This window comes from Mastomys coucha, unplaced genomic scaffold, assembly GCF_008632895.1.
Source record: "Mastomys coucha isolate ucsf_1 unplaced genomic scaffold, UCSF_Mcou_1 pScaffold9, whole genome shotgun sequence".
Lineage (NCBI taxonomy): Eukaryota > Metazoa > Chordata > Mammalia > Rodentia > Muridae > Mastomys > Mastomys coucha.
Window position 1 is genome coordinate 17428258 of NW_022196915.1, and position 17798 is coordinate 17446055.

Here is a 17798-nt window from a genome sequence, read left to right on the forward strand (position 1 = left end):
AAGCACACTGGCTGGAGATATCTTCAAGTCCCTCTCTAGGGACCTCTCTGTCTCCCTAACGCACCCTGTGCTCATTGGAATGGAGAAAGTGGCCATCATGAGGTGATGGAAGGATCTGGGGAGTCCTGGCCCTCCTGAGGGCAAACTGTGGTGGTTGTGAAGGTAAGAACTTGTGTTACACTCTGCCTCAGATCCTGGCTGTGGGTATCATGCCTAGTTGCTGACTCCAAGAGCCACTGGGTGCACGGAAGTGAGTGGGTGGGCAGATGGCCGGGTGGGTAATTGAATCGATAAGTGGTGCTATGTTTTACATCTGGAATGTCACCACAAGCCTATGAGCTTAAAGTGTGATCACCAGCCTGTAGCGCTATTAGGACATAATGGAGCCTCAGAAGGTTGGGTGTAGTGGAAGGAATTTGGGTCACTAAGGGCCATGCCCTTGAAGGGAACCCTCTCTGTCTCTCTGTGTGTCTCTCTCTGTCTCTCTGTATGTTTCTCTCTGTCTCTGTCTGTCTCTGCCTCTGTCTCTTTCTCTCTGTCTCTGTCTCTCTCTCTCACACACACACACACATACACACACATATTCTCTCTCTCTCCCTCTCCTCCTCTCCTCCTTCACTCTCTTTCTGAAACAGGGTCTCCTGTATCCTAGGCTGGCCTTGAACTCCTGATCATCATTCCTCTACCTCCCAAGTTCTGGGATTACAGGAATGAGCCACATTTGCATCTCTCTGTCCTTCTCTCCCTCTTCCTCCTCCTGTCTTCCTTCAGATTTTAACTTTCTTTCTTTTTGGTTTTGTTTTGTCTTGTTTTTGAGATAGAGTCTTGTATGTGCTCAGGCTGGTCAGCACCTCTCTATATAACCTAGGCTAACCTCAGTTCTCTTGCTTCTGCCTTCCAATTGCTGGCTTACAGGCATGTGTCACCATGCCTGGCTCTCTTTTTCCTTTTTGGTTATCCTTAGGTAAACAGACTTCTGCTGGTACATGCTCCTAACCATGATGGATTGTGTCACCACACAAACACAGGGTCAGAGCCAAGAAGCCATAGGTTGACTTCAGACGTTGTGAGCCAAAATGAATGCCCCCTCTTCTTACTGTGTAAATATGGGATATCCTCCATGGCTCAAGTGTTTGAACACTCAGACCACCAGATAGCAGCACTATGTTTGGGGAAGTCATAGAACCTTTAAGGGGTGAGGCCTAGTTGAAGGAAGTGGTCACTAGGGGGCAAGGCTTCATGAGCTAGGCCAGACCTGCTTCATGTTCCAGTTTCTGCTTCTGATTTTGCTATATGAGGAAGCCACGGGGCAATTTACTACCAACCCTGACCAAGGTCATTCCAGCTACATGTGTGCCCCACCATGATGAACTCTATCCTCTCAAGCCTTTCTCCCTCCCTCCATTACTCTGCTTCTTGTCACCGTGATGAAAGAAGGTACTCTTGAGCCATGGCCCCTGATGTAAGACATCCTTGGATTTTAGACTCACCCCACTGCACCCTTCCTGGTGTCTCAGAGACCCTTTGCTCATCATCAATTGTGGATTCCTCAAGGTGTCACCCCAAAAAACTCTGTCCCACACTTGTCTGTCCCAGAAAGCTGCCTTCCTAACAGCCATCGTGTTTCTCGTAGTGGCTCATGAAGGCTCTCACAGACTAACAGCTGTATTGGTTTACATGATGGACTTTATTTTCCCTGTCCTTCCCACAAATCCCATTCTGTGCCCTTATTCCAGGCAACCCAGGCCTTTTACTTCAGCAGCAGCTGGCATGTGTACTCAGAACAAGCTGGAGATAATATAGTCGGTGTGGACACCATCAATTAGCCCTTCTCCATTGTTATGGACAAACCAGCAGTTGACCTTGGTGCCAACACTGGCATCCTTCCTGTAATCTTTCTGGGAGCCCCTGGGAGAGAAGAAAAAGATGCTATAAGGCACTGGGTGAGTGGACACCGTGGACCAAAGGTTGAAGGAGATTCTTTTTAGTGTTTTTGCAGTGCTCGGATTAAATCCAGGGCCCTACATGTCCTAAGTAAGTGCTTTGCCACCTTGCTATATCCCTCCATCTAACACCTGAAAATTTTTTGATATCTTATTTTTTTATTTGATATTTTAATGTTTAAGGCAGGGTCTCCTATAGCCTAGGCTGACCTTGAACTTGCTAAATAGCCAACTACCCGAACTCCTGATCTTTCTACCTCCACCTCTAAGGACTGAGATTGCAAGCATATGCCACCATGCCTGGATTAAGGTTGGAGAGTCTATAGTTCTTTTGTCAAGAATGAAGTCATGTGATTGTTCTTTCTAGGGAGCCAGGTTTGAGCTAATCCTTGATTAGGAGGAGTTTAAAAGGACCAAGACCTCAAAAAGAAATAAGGGTACCCCAAAGAAAACAAGAGCCTACAAAATGGGTGCTACAGCCCAGAGGGTTCTTTCTTCCTGTCTTGGTACTAGGTGGGGTGAGGGTGAAAGAGATGCCACCTCACCTGGTGACAGTCAACCGATGCCTCTTCACTGTCATTGTGGCGTCTGGCTTCAAGGGGTCAGAGCCTGGGCGGAGGTCAAACACTTCAAAGTCAAAGGGTTGGAAGAACTGGCCTGGGGATGAAGACATTAACAGTCAGTCTCTGTCTGTCGCCATGGGGGCCATGGCCACCGGCTTTTCAGGACTGATGCAAGGGCTGAACAGGCATGTCGTGAACCAGGTATAGGTGGCTAGGTAGCTTGTAGCTTTGCACATCTATTCCCGGTGCTTCCACGTAACTAAGCAGCCTGCAGTCTTAGGTATTTCATACCCAGGAGCCCATGTGTCTGTGCTGACATCCGGTGACTGTCCACCACGTAGAACCCTAGGAAGTCCTGGTGAACCGGATGTTTCTTCCAAACCTGGTGTAGGATGATCACAAAGCTAATCCCATCTCCAAAGGACACCACCACATTCTTTTTCCTGTTGATTGTTACAGACAGCCTAGGAGAGAAGAGGAGGCCTAGGTAGTGAGTCCTCGTGATCGAGGCATTAACTGTCTGAGTCAGGGCTTTTCAGCAAGGCCTCCATGTGCATGTCACCTGACAGCACACAGATGCCAGACGCTACCTCAATGTTGGGATAAGACTGCTGCAGATAGTCATCTGTCCCCTCTACAGAGTATGCCTTGGTTCCTCTAGGGGCAGGAAAGAGGCCTAGAAACCCAGAGGCCTGGAACCAGCTCAGGCTCTGTGTGATCCTGGGCAGCTTGTACCCTCTTTGAGCCTCAGTGGGAAGACTGGGATCCCTGGGACTCCAACACGGGAAGAGCTATGAAGCTTAGGAACTAGCAGATTCAGCAAGAGAAGCTGCAAATCCTTCCTTCATCCTACCTTCCCTCCCTCCCTTCTTTCCTGCTTGTTTTTTTAATTAATTTTAATTTTTAAAAAATATTTTAAGTAAAACGTATTTTATACAATATACTTTTATCATGTTTTCCTTCCCCATCTCCCTCCAGGTCCCCCCCCCAGCTATATATTCTCTGCCCATTCTTCCTCAGACATACACACAAATAGATAGATGGATAGGTAGATAGAAAGATAGATGCTAAATATAGATGATAGATGGGTAGATGAATAGATGGATGGATAGATGATAAAGAGGTGATAGATAGCTTGATAGAGATGATAGATAATAGATGGATGATAGATAATAGATGATAGATGAATAGATAGAGATAGATAGATAAATGATAGATAGGTGATAGGTAGATAATAGATAGATGATAGATAGGTGGATGATAGATAATAAATAGGTAGAGGATAGATAAATGATAGATAGATAGGTGATAGATTATAAATAGAACATAGATAGAGCCGGGCGGTGGTGGCGCACGCCTTTGATCCTAGCACTTGGGAGGCAGAGGCAGGCGGATTTCTGAGTTCGAGGCCAGCATGGTCTACAGAGTGAGTTCCAGGACAGCTGGGGCTACAGAGAAACCCTGTCTCGAGAAACCAAAAAAAAAAGATAGATAGATAGATAGATAGATAGATAGATAGATAGATAGATAGATACACACACAAAAACAAAATCAAAACAAACACAAACAAGCAAAACACCAATAAAACAAACAAGCAAACAAACCAAAACAAGAAACCACAAAAGCAAAGCCAACAAACCACAGATTATTCGGCATTGGCTAACTGCTCCTGGGCGTGGGCGGCCCTGGAGCATTGTTGTTATAGCCAGTGACATTCCAATGGAGAAAAATGGGTTCTTCCTTTGCCATTGGGTATCAGTGTCAAGTAGTTTCTTGGTGAGGGGTAGGACTTTAAGTCCACTTCCCCTTCTCGATGTTCATGCCTCCTCTGGCTTGAACCTATGCAGGTCTTGTCCATGTTCCAGGCCATGGTCTATGTGAGTTCATACGCTAGGCTGGAACTCGTCATGTAACCCATGCCGACCTGGAACTTTTGGTATTATCCTGGCTCTGTCTCCCAGCTGCTGGGATTAAAGATGTTTGCAATCACATTCAACCCTCCTGTCTGTTTAGGAATGGGTTCTTGCAAGGGCTGATGAAATGGCTCATTGCATAAAGGTGCTTCCTGTACAAGCATGCTAGCCTGAGTTCAGCCTCCTCCAGAAGCCACAGAACTCAGATAACTCAGGCAGGAGGAGAGAGAACTGAGTTCACAAAGTCATCCTCTGACTTACTCACAACATGTGTCGTAAGTGGCACAGAGTGTGTAGGGGAGGGGGCAAGAAATACTGATGATGATGATGGTGGTGGTGGTGATGATGATTATGATAAATAAAATTTTAGAGATGGGGCCTTGTTATATCACCAAGGCCAGTGTTAAACTTGTGGCCTCAAGCAGTCCTTTGCCCTTAGGCCTCCCAAGCACTGGACTACATGTGAACCACTGCACATGGCTTCCACCTAAGGCTTTCATACGGTTATGGCTTTCCTCAAAGTGAGTCCTGCACACTGTCCAGCTACAAATTTTGGCTATGACAAGGGTCTCAAGGATTGGTGCCCTATCCCATGGTTACCATCCTCTGGGATCTGAATTCTGGCCGTCAGTCTCTCCTATGACTCCTGTGAGAATCCTGCGTTTAGAGAACTTACCCGGTCTGTGTGACCGTGACTGTGTCGAGCCAGCTGAACGTGCTCAGTGCAGCCCCGTTCCCTAGGATGATCTTCTCTGTGGTCACCTCAACCCGGAAGTCCATCCAAGCATTGGAAATGCCCAGTTTGCCAAAATAAGTTTTCCCTGTCCTGGAAGAAGCGTTACTTCCCTTATCTCCAATGATCTGTCCAGTCACAGTGATACCTGCCGGAAGGGTGGGCCGAGAACAGAGACCAGTGAGGTCTTTTCAATCCATAAGGCTTGTAGAGATGTCTTCCTCTTGCAAGGCAATCTGAGGGGAAGCAGAGGCAGAGCCCCAAGGAAACACCAGAGAGTCCAAGCCAAATTCCGTGCTAGAAGCTTCAGGTCTGGAGCATGCTGGGATATTGTGGACCTTCTCCCTTTCCTGGGTCAGGGAGCATTGTGAGAGAGAGAAAAAAACTGCTCCCAATATACAGGCCGGTTCCATCCTCAATGTCAGGCTTCCCATATCTCTACCTCTCAATAATAGCATTAGGCATTTAGTGGGTATGTTTCTAATAGCACTAGGCACTTAGTGGGTCTTGCTGTTTGGCTGGCCCCTCCTCCCTTGTGCAGAGTATTTTGTATATGAAGATGGATAATTACTAGAGTCAGGAGGACCTGGTTCATGGACTCACCTGGGCTCTCAGATCCTGACAGAAAGAACCCCAGCTTATAGCCCCACCTGAGACTGGGTCCTGAATAAGGCGCAGCACTGTGCCAGGCTTCTCATCAATGTTGAAGCAGATGGTGTCGTTTTTTCCTGGGACTTGGATGATGAAGTGGGGGTCCCCATCCACTGAGAACATATCGAAGAATGGGCTGACACCCTGTACCACAAGACTTCCCTGGCCTCCTGGCCTTCCCAGGACTCCTGGGGCTGTGGGCAAGAGCAAGACACCCATAACCCTGAATCTTGACAAGGTGGGGGGAGCCAAGCAACTCACCATAATAGTAGGGGGTCTGACGGGACTGGTAACTGGCTACGGAACAAAGGGAGACCAGATTGAACGAAGCAAGCTGTCCTGGGGAGATCTGGAACCTCCATTCAGAATTTGGCTTATACCTCTCCCAATTTGATCCCCCAGTGATTTCATTCCCTCTTTCCTCTCCACCAGCATGCAGCCTCCCTAGGACAACTGGTCAATCAGCCTGTGACAGAGGTTGATTCAAGAAACACTACAGAAGGGGCCGGGGCAGGGAGGGCTCTGGGGCAGTGTCATGTACTCACTCAAGTAGGCCATGGACTTGCTCTCAGAGATAGCTAGTAAAGTGTCAAACAAAGGGCAGTCATGAGCAACAGCCAAGGGCTTCCCCCCAGCTCCCAACCTTATGCTTTCTGTCAGCCTTAAGGCTACTGGTCCCCACCGGGGCCCCAACATTGGCAGACTTGCCCAGGGAATCCCTTTCAGGGCTGTTGGTAGTACGAGGAGCATATTTTGGTGTGGCTAAAGTGTAAATCTATCACATCACAGTCAGCCTACCCTTTGTGAGCAATGTTCACAGCCCTCTGTGAACTCCTCAGCCCCTGGGGGGGATAGGGTGAGACCCACAATGTATGTTGCTCCTCCGTGGTCTTGGTAGCTCCTGAGGGGAAGTGGTGGCCTAATGAACTTGTGCTCTTTAGAGATTAAGGTGGGCAGCTTGGCAGGGGCTGAGACTTGCCCAACGCTAGCACACAGGAGGGTTAGAGTGTTCTCATTTCACAGTGAGAGAAATGTAAAGTGCCTTGGTTCCCAGACACCTTCAGCATGGGCACCGGGCCCAAGTGCCTAAGCCTATGTCCCAGATCAGCTACTGGCTGAGTTTACTCTGGGCTTTGCACACTCACATAATGAGAATTGGAAAAGATTCATGTGTGGATTACTGGGGGGTCACGTGAAAGTGCTAGGTATAAAAATTACTCATTTTTGCAGACAGGAGGACACTCATTGATCGGTCCATCCTGAGATAGGGAAGGCATCTTCAACCTAAGGAATGGGAGCCGTGAGACTTGGCGTGGGTCTGAACACTCTTCAGTCCCTCTCTCCCTCACTTCTTCCCTCCTCTCTTTCTCCCTCCCTCCCTCCCCTACTCTCTCCCTCCATCCATCACATGAAGCTTACCTTCTAACATGCAGGCACAGTGAGGGAGAAAGGAGAAAAGCCATATTAGACATAGGCTACTGACTAGGCCACTGCGACCAATGAGAGTGCTCTGTGGCCCGGCTTAGAGCTAGTTTTGTCCCCATAGGGTGTCTCCTAGAACCAAAAACTCCTAGAAAACAGGGACTGTGCCTGTGTGACTGAGGTCACTGTTCCCCATGCCTCTCAATGCCAGGCTCCCATGTTGCTGTACACACTTGGGGCTCCCCTTGGAGAGTACAATCTGGGGTCTTGTTGAAGATGTTTGATCTCAAGATTCCAGCTCTCAGGGCCTCTTTTTTCTCACACATCCCCGGTCCCTGGTACTTTGTCCCAGGTCGAGATTTGGGGTTAGAGCACCTCTTGTCTAACTGTCCCTAGATGGTGTGCTCTCTTGGCTTCCATCCCTTGAGAGACTTAAAGACTCCTACTGGCCCCTACCCCGTGCCCCTGGTAACCACTTCACTCTTCCATACCCCTCCAGATAATTCCAAACATGCCCCCCTTCAAAAGGTCTGGTGTCCCCAGCCTAGCCAATTCCTCTGCTGGGATTCTAGGGTCCAGGATCTTAGAGGGAGGATCCTAGATTCTGGCCTTCTCTCCCTGTGCCCACCTTCCCCAGGCTTATCAGCAATGGATGTCTGGTCCTCATTGTCCTCAGGCTTGGTCACTACCATGGAGGTCAGTGGAGTTACAAAGTGATACTTGAGGGACAGCTCAAGGGCCTCCGCTGTGATGTTCTCCTTCTCGTCCCCATGGGCATTCTTGCTGTGAGGAGGAACAGCTCAGAGTCAACCCAGAATACACCATACTGCTTCCTTTCCCACTAAGTCCCCAACCAAACTAGAATCTCCAGTGACAGCTAGGGAACATCTCCCCTTCCTCCACCACCCACATCCTTGGTCCCACTTAGTGGAGCTCACTGGAGAGGACAGGGGACACTGCCCTCTCAAGGATGCTCAGCTACACCCTCAGGGTGTTGGGGCTTGCCCCCAACACTGCTCTTCAATCTCCCTATCACTGGGTGCTGATGATGAAGAGAAAAAGCTAAGGCCCTCTCCTGCCCTAGAGCCACTCTCAGCCTTCGGCACTGTTTGCTGGTTGAGATGGGTAGAGGAGGGACAGAGCAGCTAGAATATTCATGGTGATGTCCTTCCTCAGAGGATGGCTGTGTTACTCCTCTGGCTCTGCCAGAACACAGTCAGAGCTGTGGTCGGTGCTAGACAGCTAGGTGAGGGCAGGCCAAGTCACCGTTTCTCCAGAAGCTGCTCAATAGTGAGGTAGGCCCAGAGCCGCTCAATGTAGTCCCCAAAAATGTAGCCTTGCTCTTTCAGGGCTGCGTCCATTTCCTTCATGTCTACTTCCTCTGTGAAGGTCAGGTCATTCAAGGCCTGTGTGGGGAATTGGAGCAAGTGAGGAACTTGAGAGCAGGATCGTGGAGTTATGGTGGCCGGGTTCAGAGGATGCCACTCCAGGAAGCCTTGGGCCCGTCACTGCTGACCCTTTATTCCTAGCATGCCCCAGGCATCCATTCCCACTCACCCCATGGCCCTTCACATCTGCTTTGAAGTTGTCCATGTTTCTGTCCACCAGGCGCCCTGCTACAACAATCTCAGAGCCATCGTAGAAGTGGGGGTAACTGTTCCTGGTGAGATCCAGGATGGCATTCTCGGGGTATTCCACCTCCACGTTAGTCAGCAGTGGGTTAGCTACCTCTTCATAGAAGCCCTGTAAGTCAGATCAGGGGTCCAGTCACCTCAGACCCCCCAGGGGAGACATGGAGAAGCCCAGGATAGCTTGGTCTCATAAATGCTACGAGGTGGCATTTGGTCCTCAAGGGCTAACTGATCCTTTCCCTTGGTCTTCATTTTTAAATGGTTCTAGCTGTGCCCTGGGTCTAGGAGAGCACAGTCTTCTACGAGGGCACTGTTTGTGTGAGTACACTGTGGCTGTCTTCAGACACACCAGACGAGGGCATCCAATCCCATTACAGATGGTTCTGAGTCACCATGTGGTTGCTGGGAATTGAACTCAGGACCTCTGGAAGAGCAGCGAGCACTCTTAACCACTGAGCCATCTCTCCAGCCCATAAATGTTAAGCCTCTTTTTATGTTGTCATTATTATTATTTATTATTTTATTAGGTTTTTTCAAGACAGGGCTTTTCTGTGTAGCCCTAGCTGTCCTAGAACTCTCTCTGTAGACTAGGCTGGCCTTGAACTCACAGAGATCCACCTGCTTCTGCCTCCCGAGTGCTGGGATTAAAGGCATGTGCCACCACTGCCTGCCTGTCCCCACTGTCTTAAAGACTAGAGGGAACAAAAGGAAAGGACAGAATTCTGGGTGCAGAACTTTGGATAAAGAAATATTAGTCGGAGGAAGGGATGTGCTCAGAGGGGAGGAAAGCCCTGCAGTCTGGTGCAGCACGTGGGGGTGCTGCCCGCCACCTGAGGGAGGTCCTAGATTCAGACTGAAGAGGGAGACACACAGTTACATTTGGCTAGCAAGTATTTTTAAATATTGTTTTATTGTATAGAGATCTGTGTCTGACACGGGTCAGATTTGTACTGCACTCCCAACAGCCTAACCCTCAGAGTGCAACCTTATTTGGAGGTAAATTCTCTACACAGATGATCCAATGATGTCATGAGGTTGGGCCCTAATCCAATATCCCTGGGTCTTTTTAAAAAGAGGAAATTGGATACAGACACACAACGAAGGAATGCATGAGAAGGGCCGAGAAGAAGAGGACTGTGACAAGTCAAGAACTGGGGCGAATACAGAACCTTCCCTCAGAGAGGCACCAACCCCCTGTCACCTGATCTCCTACTTGTAGCCTCTAAAACCGTGAGACAGTGTTTCTGTTATTTAAGCCACCTTGTCAGCGGTCATGTACTTAGTAAACCACTGTTCTATGAAACGTTTGGGCATGCTTACATAAAAATTTCTTATTGCTCATAAGACATATAGGTTAGCTGAATGTCCTGTGTTTGATCTGCCAGTTCTGCAGAGGAGGCAGCTCTGTTTTATGTAGAATAGAACAAGATGCAGCCAGAGGTACACTTTAACAGAGAGGAGGCTCCATCTGATACCTAAAGTTGTCACTTTAGTGGTAGAAATAGCTGCCTGGGAGATAGCATGTGAGGTAAAATGTACCTGCAGCTGCAAGTTGGCATCAGAGTCTTCATAAATGCGCCGGGCAAGCCCGTGGTTCTCCAGGGCCAAAGTCTCCAGGAAATTATAATTCAGATTGTTGCCAAAACCCAGGTTATACAAAGGGAACTTGCCCCCGATGGCATTCCGGACATTTTCCTGGATCTTTTCAGGTCTGCTCTCGCCTGTAGAAAGTGCATTCGTACTGAGGATCATCTCCACTATCTCTGCGGCGGAGATCTGGCTCTTGACATGCAGAGCTCATGGGGAGCCTTGACAAGGATAGGGATGTACCTGCCTTCAAGGGGCTCACAAGATGCTAGGGAACCCCAAGAAAAGACATCCAACGTCTTGTAGTGAGCCAGCTACACAGGCAGGCAGGCAGGCAAGCAGGCAGGCACTCACCTTGGGTTCAAGCCTCCCTCTCCCTCACCAGTATTGGCATCCCCATCTGTCAACATGATGATGATGGAGGTGCTCCTCTCTGGGACCATGTGGTCCTCTCGGGCCTTATTCAGCATTTCAATGCCCCTCAGCAGCCCATCATTGATGTTAGTCACTGTACACCAACAGAAAGACAGAGCCATTAGGTGGGGAGTGAGTGTCCTTGGGGTGCCAGAGTACAAGGTTGTTGAAGGAGACTGAGGCAGTAGACCCTGCTCTTGTGCCAAGGACTAAGTCATCCTGTACATAGAAAGACTCAGTAAACATTGGCATATGTGGACAAACGCATAGACTTTCACACTGGCATCAAAGGGATGCTCAGAGGTTCCAAGCATGTGATGATTATAGCAATATGGCAAGCAGTCAGGTGGAGTCAACAGGAGTGCGAAGGGAATGATATAGATGTCTGTTTTCCACAGGAAACAGGGTCCCCTGTGGGTCTATCATGCTGAGACTTGTGGGCACCAGAATGATGGGTGAGAAGTGCTGAGAACGGGTTTCCCTAGGCTGCAGGGGAGGCACCCTGGTGTCTGATCTTCAAGTCTGAGGTTTACCTCAAGGGAGAGACACGACAGAGACAGGCTGCGAGAAAAGGGAACTAGTGGACTACACATCTGCCTCCTTTCCCCTGCTCACTGCTTTGATCGCGGATGCTCTTCACAAATGTCCTGGCCTCCTCAAGGTTTGCAGGGGTGGCTTGAACTAGGTGATCTTTCCAGGTGGTCACATCGGTGCTGAAGAGAATGAAATTCAGATAGTCATCTTCTTTCATGTCATCCAGGATTTTGAGGAGGGCTTCCCTGGTCTGCGGGAAGAAGACAGACAGACAGACCATAAAGACAGGCAAGAGAGATAAGCCAGGTTGCTTCGCAGCCTAGGCTGACAGAGGAGCTCCTACTAGCCTTATCCTTATGTGTGTTAGTATTACCTAGGGCCCAACTCCCTGTGGAAGTGGGTAAAAGCTTGAGTAGTCTTAGATTCTGTATGATCCTGCCTTTTCCACTAGAATCTTGGGGCTGGAGAGATGGCTCAGCAGTTAAAGGCACTGGCTGCTCTTGAGTTCAATTCCCAGCAACCACATGGTGGCTTACAACCATAATGTGATCTGATGCCCTCTTCTGGCATGTGGGTGTATAAGCAGATAGAGTACTCATACATTAAAATAATAATTTTTTTTTTTTTTTTTTTTTTTTTTTTTTTTTTTTTTTTTTTTTTTTTTTTTTGGTTTTTCAAGACAGGGTTTCTCTGTATAGCCCTGGCTGTCCTGGAGCTCACTTTGTAGACCAAGCTGGCCTGGAACTCAGAAATCCGCCTGCTTCTGCCTCCCAAGTACTAGGATTAAAGGCATGTGCCACCACCACCCGGCTCATAATAATAAATTTTTTAAAAAACCCTCTTCCTCCTATCATTTCTACACCCCAGTGCTGCCCTGAGTGCTGGGAGGGGTTGGGTGAAGACAAACCTGCTGGATTTTCCGACCAGACATGGAGCCGCTGACGTCAATCACAAAGACTATGTTCTTCGGCACCACTGGAAGGCCTTGGGGTGCAAAGAAGTGCACAAAGTAGCCATTGACTATCTGCAAGGGTGGGAGAGAGGAGGAGGCCAATGCCTGTTTAGCAATGCCTCTCTTGCAAGTGGAAATGAAAAGTTTGTCACTGGAGGAAAAAAGTGTCCCATTTTCACTCTCCAGGAGGTGCTGTACAAGGGAGCTGGTGCTAAAGATGGGAGGAAAGGCTGCTACTGAAGCCCTTTAGGACACTGGGCCTCTCCCCACCATGATGATGGGGCAAGTAAGCCCGGTAGAGCCATCAACTTCTACCTGTACATTCCCTGGAGACTCTCTGTTCACGTCATAGACGATGGTGAAGTCCCCGTTGAGGACGGAGTCTGTACAGGTTGGACATGAGCGCTGCTGGTCTAAGCTGGGCTTGAAAGACACATGCCCCTGGGGGAAGGAGGGAAGAGCCTTGAGCTTAAAGAAGGCGGCCCACTGACAGACAGGAAGAGCAGACAGTCCCTCCTGGATAAAGCTGCTCCCATGCCCCATCTTTCTGAATACCTCCTTCTCTGGGTGATCAGAACCTGTCTGGGGTGGGGAGGGCTATCATTTTCATTTAGTCTTTCTCCTCTCTTCTGGCTGCCTCATCCCAGCTCTTTAGCTCAGCTCCAGAAGTTACTTGGGCATGGGAGTTTGCTCCATATGAAAAAACCTTGTGATGAGTGTTTTACACATTGGAGTTGGTACCCAAAGGGATGTGGAAGGATGCAAGTGGCGAAGGGGGTGTTAGAGTGAAAGAGACTGGGAGCATCCAGATTCTAGCAGCTCTCTTAAATGTAGGCTCTTTGAAAGTCTCTCTGGAGAGCCTAGACAGCTGGGATTTGATCTTTATACTTCCTCATCCACTTCCCATTGTCACTGGACTCCTGCCCTGGAATAGCATGGGGCTCAGTGACTGGTGTCAACTGCCTAGCACCAAGAATATGGAATCAGCAAAGCTAGCCTCAGTTTCTTGATCAGCAATGCCCCCACCGTCTGTTTATTTGCTAGGGTAGAATGAAACTAGGCTTCTTCCTGTCTCCCCGTTGTCCTGGTAGAGTTGAGATCCCGAATCTTCTAGCAGGTTAGCATTAGCATTCACCCAGATGACCCATTGACTGAGGGGAAAGGTAACGTCACAGACAGACCACCCCCACCATGCTTAGATCAGCAAAGTCAAGACTGATGGCCTACCCCCTGCATCCCAAGCCCCAGAGGAATCCACATCACCTTTTTCCCTGAAAAGGACTTGGTGAGGGCGCTTCCCAGAAGGTCATTAGTGATGAATGAGGCTTCAGCATCCAGCATGCTGATGCCCTGTGGCTCGAAGATGTGCGCATCAATCTGAAATGGCCAAATGAAGGAGATGTCACACTGCAACAGTGCAGAGGTCTGGGACACAGTCAAGGGAAATGACATGGGTCTGTGGTGATACAGGGAGCCTCACGGACGATGGTGACAGCTACCAGAAAAGTTTAAAGGGTGTGGCTGCACAAAACATTTGCATCATCTGTCTGCCATTGATCCTGAGTTCTACAACCACAGTATTTCAATTTCCTTTTCCTTTTAACCTTGATGTAGATAAAATGGACCAGTTGCAAGTGTCTCAGAAGTGCTTTGTGGTACAGTCCTCAAGGGCCCCCGGTGCTAAAGACTCCTCCCCTTGGCTCCCAACTGTTGTAGCTAAAGCCAGTGTGCTGCTTCCAAACCTCCTCAGCCAAGCCCAGGGACCTGCCCTCCATCTCTCACCTCGCCCCTACCGCCCTTCCCCCGGCTCTCTGTGGTTCCGAGCAGGGGATGCAGGAATGGCTGCTTACCTCAAAGTGTCTGACCAGTTGTTTGGGCTGGACCTTAAGATACATCTCGTATTTGCCCTTGTTTCTCTTGAGCAGTTCTTCATAGGTTAGCTCAAAGGTGACCTTGCTGCCTGCAGCCACATTGACAGACACTGTGAATTTCTCCAGTTTCCTCCCAGAGGCCCTAAGGGACAGGGGCACAAGACAATACTTAGCACAAAGACTTCATGAACCCATCCTTCATTGGCCCTGGGTTCAAGTCTCAGATCTTAGGTTAAAGACCTCCCTATCTATTCTGAACCTCAGTTGCTTTGAAATGGGATATTCTTGGGATATGCATAGCTGCCATAACAAAAATCATAGTTGTTTTCTTCTCTCAAAGCCCAAGATCCATACTCACTTGACCAAACCGGCTGTCTTGCCCTGGGACACAGCCTTTTCATATTGTTTCTGGGCAACTTCCTTCTCCTTGACATTCCCAGGGTAGGTGACACCATCAATGGTCCTACAGATCAAGAGTTTAGAGGGAGGGAGTGGCATACTGGGCCAGAACCCCCCACCTCACCAAGGAACGTAAAGTTAGCAGCTTGGGTGGCACCCACAAGGTGAAGTTGGTGATGAAGGCTGTCTTGGGCAGTTCCACATCAAAGGACACCTCCTTGGCTGTGTCTGCGCGGTTGACAGCCCTTGTGGTGACAACATTGTGAGCAAAGCGGGAGGTCACCTTGCAGCTGATCTTGGTGCTGTAAACTTCAATGCCATCTACCACCTGCGGGAGAGGTGAGTAGGATCATTGGGTGGTAATTAGCTAAACTGCATCCTGGGAAACCAACCCATCAGCCTGGCTACTTTCCTTCCCAATTCCCCCTCATGGACTCTGAAGCCCCGGGGTGTCTTAGTCCTTCCAGTCATCCACAGTGGGAATCTGGAAGTGTCCTTTGTCCCACATTCAGTTGGCTACAGTGCTCATGCCCTGCCTTCTTAATACTGCAATCAGCATACAGCTGCAGCCATCTTTTAAAAGCTTATCTCTGACCCAGCTCCTCTCCTAAGTAAAGCCTTCCCCAGGCTCTTCTTCCACCTGGCCCTAGGTTTTCCACAGAGAGCCTTGCCTCTTCACATGCTGAGCTCCAGCTATGCCCAGAAGTCTTTCTCCATCATGGCTCTTCCTACATACTCTTCTCCCATCACACTCTTTCTACCTCCTATGTCCTTTGGTGTTGACTGGTACTTTTATTCAAACACACACCTCCTTCCTGTGCCGAGTCCCCAGACACCCTCTTTCCAATAGGGGTGATAGAGCAGGGCATGCTGGGTTAAGAAAGAATCTAGATACTTTGTAACAGCGTGCTTCACCATCTGTTCCCTGTCATCCCACAGCCAAGTGCCAGCAAGTACTTGATCAGTGCGTGTGAAAGAAAGGTGCCCCCCACACCCTCACAAAGCTGGAGGACTGTGGCTATGGCACTCTTTTCCAAGGGTATTTGGGTCACATGGGGTTCTGCCAGGATGGGGTCATGAGCTGTTTTCCAGCTTTGGGACTGCTGCTATTATGATCTGTACCTTCAGCAAGGGAACAACCGCTCGGTTCTGCCCCCTCCCCACCTAGTCTGTATCCTCCCGGAAGTTCTTACCCCTTCTGGGAGGCTCCGTTTCTGTAAATACAAAGAAAAACAAAGAGGTCAGGACAAGCACAAGATCACCAAAGGCCTGGGAGCAGGTTTTGTTCTAGGGCCAGGGCTCAAAGATACAGGATCCTCCAGGCCGTGTGTTAAAGAAGGACAACGGATAATTAGAGAAAGGGATGTGCCATCAGGTCACCTATGGAGGAGGCCAGAAGATCCTAAGCTGCCTCATGCTCCATATGCCCTCAACTTACTTGGCCTCTCATTCTGTTCTCCCTTGCTCTGGTCCCTTTAGTCATCTTCCAGAACACCCGCCCACCCATCAGGCTCAACCTAGCCTTTTGTAGAGCCCTCTGCATCTGCTTTGCACCTAAGACAGGCCTTTGTAGACCTCGTCATCCATGTGACAGGTAGAGAAACTGAGAACTGGGAGTTTGAAGAACTCTGTGTTAAATAGCATGCTGGTTTATCAGTCCTATCTGGAGCTCGGTTCTCCACAGTCCAACACTATCCCAGTAACACACTGTCCAGTGCTTAGCCTCCTCTTCTTCACTCAGGGGACTTGGATGGAGTTTTCTGCCCATATGACCCTCAAAGTCCGCACATCAGATAGGAAGTTCAACTCACCCCAAGCAGCCGGAGGGGACTTCTCGGAAAGCCAGAGGTCTCCAAGCCAGAGAGCAGAGCCAAGACAAGGCAAGGCCACCACATAGTCATCATTGCTGAGCACACAGGCCTGGCCTGCTTTCTTTATATATGCCAGCCCAGTGTTTTCCAAGCAGGGTCAATGACCTGCACCATCGGGCCAGAGCCCAGGAGGCAGGCAGCAGCTCCGGGAACTGGGGGTGGGTGGAGTAACCACCCAGTGAGTCTGTATGAAGAGGGCCCAGTGGATACAATAAACAGTGTTGGGGCTACAGTCCTGGTATTCTGAAGTCTGGAGGCCTTTGGGAAGGCAGAAGCTGTGTGAACCAAGTGACCCCCACTCTCCCTGGTGTGGATGACGAGGGTGGTGTGAGCTGCATTTAGAACAGCTGGCATCTCTGCATCTAGGGCTCAGTGTTTTAGTCCTTACCACCCACATTGCCTCTAGTCTGGGCCTGGATCCCAGCTCCAACACTCACAAGGCAGCCACTCTCCAGCTAGAACCCCCGTGGCTGAGCCCTTTGTTCTACTACCTGATGTGTCTGCCAGGGACCCATGAACTGAACCAACTCCGAGTCCTGTAGCCTAGCTCTCTCTGGGATCTGACTCCAAACTGCTTCTCTCAGTGTCTCTCCCCGACTGTGTGCCTGTCTTTCACTGCATGTATCATCTCCCTCTGCCAGCCCAAGAGCCTTGACTTCCCTCTTCCTTCTTAGACAAAAGGTGCTCTTAATTAAGGAGAAAAAAAAAAAAACCAGCTCTGGATGTCTCTCAGACGTCAAGTCCGTGTCATGTGGTTATTCACAGCGTGATAGCTTACTTATTTTTTTAAAGATACATTTTATTTTAATTATGTGTCTATGTCTATTTGTCAGGGTGGGTGTATGTGTATGTGAGTGTAGGTGCTGGAGACAGACTCAGGTTCTCTGCAAGAGTAGTATAGGTTCTTTATCATTGAGCCATTTCCCCGGTCCCAACAGATGTTCTGGGAGTCTGTCCTGTCACCTTATGCTGGACTGTCCCTTCCTGGATAGGAGAAGCCTTAATTTGCTCACTGTGCGCCCTAGGACCCTGCCAGGGGTTCACTCTTAGCACTTTCTGCATAAGGGCTGGGACCTCCTGAGCCACACCAGGGTCCTACCACCTCTGGCCTTTTCGGGACAGATGCCCCATGCCCACCATGATATGACTTCTCTGAGTACCTCTATGTGCTGGGCAGAGTAGACCCTTGTCTAGCTGAGCCGAGGCCAGCTACCATATGGATGGCACCATGCTCTCAGCTGAAAGCTCTGGGCATGCAGAGCTCTGGCTACAAAAAGAGATGGCTTCGAACAGACACTCGGGGGGGGGGGGGGG

At 49.4% G+C, this 17798-nt stretch overlaps 1 protein-coding gene across 3 annotated transcripts; it reads right to left on the minus strand.

Moving 5' to 3' along the window:
• Positions 1 to 1668: 1668 nt before the first annotated feature.
• Itih3 (inter-alpha-trypsin inhibitor heavy chain 3) lies at positions 1669 to 16625 on the minus strand. Of its 3 annotated transcripts, XM_031361195.1 has the most exons (22): positions 16425 to 16625; positions 15807 to 15827; positions 14775 to 14941; positions 14573 to 14677; positions 14194 to 14356; positions 13607 to 13720; positions 12659 to 12784; positions 12299 to 12415; positions 11473 to 11641; positions 10826 to 10951; positions 10396 to 10577; positions 8783 to 8968; positions 8492 to 8631; positions 7854 to 8008; positions 7223 to 7225; positions 6349 to 6381; positions 6065 to 6100; positions 5803 to 5916; positions 5096 to 5300; positions 2798 to 2970; positions 2489 to 2600; positions 1669 to 1908 (listed from the first exon to the last, which is right to left on the minus strand). In XM_031361195.1, exons 1-22 carry the CDS (start codon positions 16515 to 16517, stop codon positions 1779 to 1781), a joined length of 2670 nt encoding a protein of 889 aa, XP_031217055.1. In that variant the 5' UTR covers positions 16518 to 16625; the 3' UTR covers positions 1669 to 1778. The 3 variants fall into 3 exon arrangements, with proteins under 3 accessions (XP_031217055.1, XP_031217054.1, XP_031217056.1); XM_031361194.1 differs by lacking the exon at positions 6065 to 6100 and having other exon boundaries at positions 5803 to 5997; XM_031361196.1 differs by lacking the exons at positions 6065 to 6100; positions 14775 to 14941; positions 15807 to 15827; positions 16425 to 16625 and having other exon boundaries at positions 5803 to 5997; positions 14194 to 14303; positions 14573 to 14608.
• Positions 16626 to 17798: the final 1173 nt, after the last annotated feature.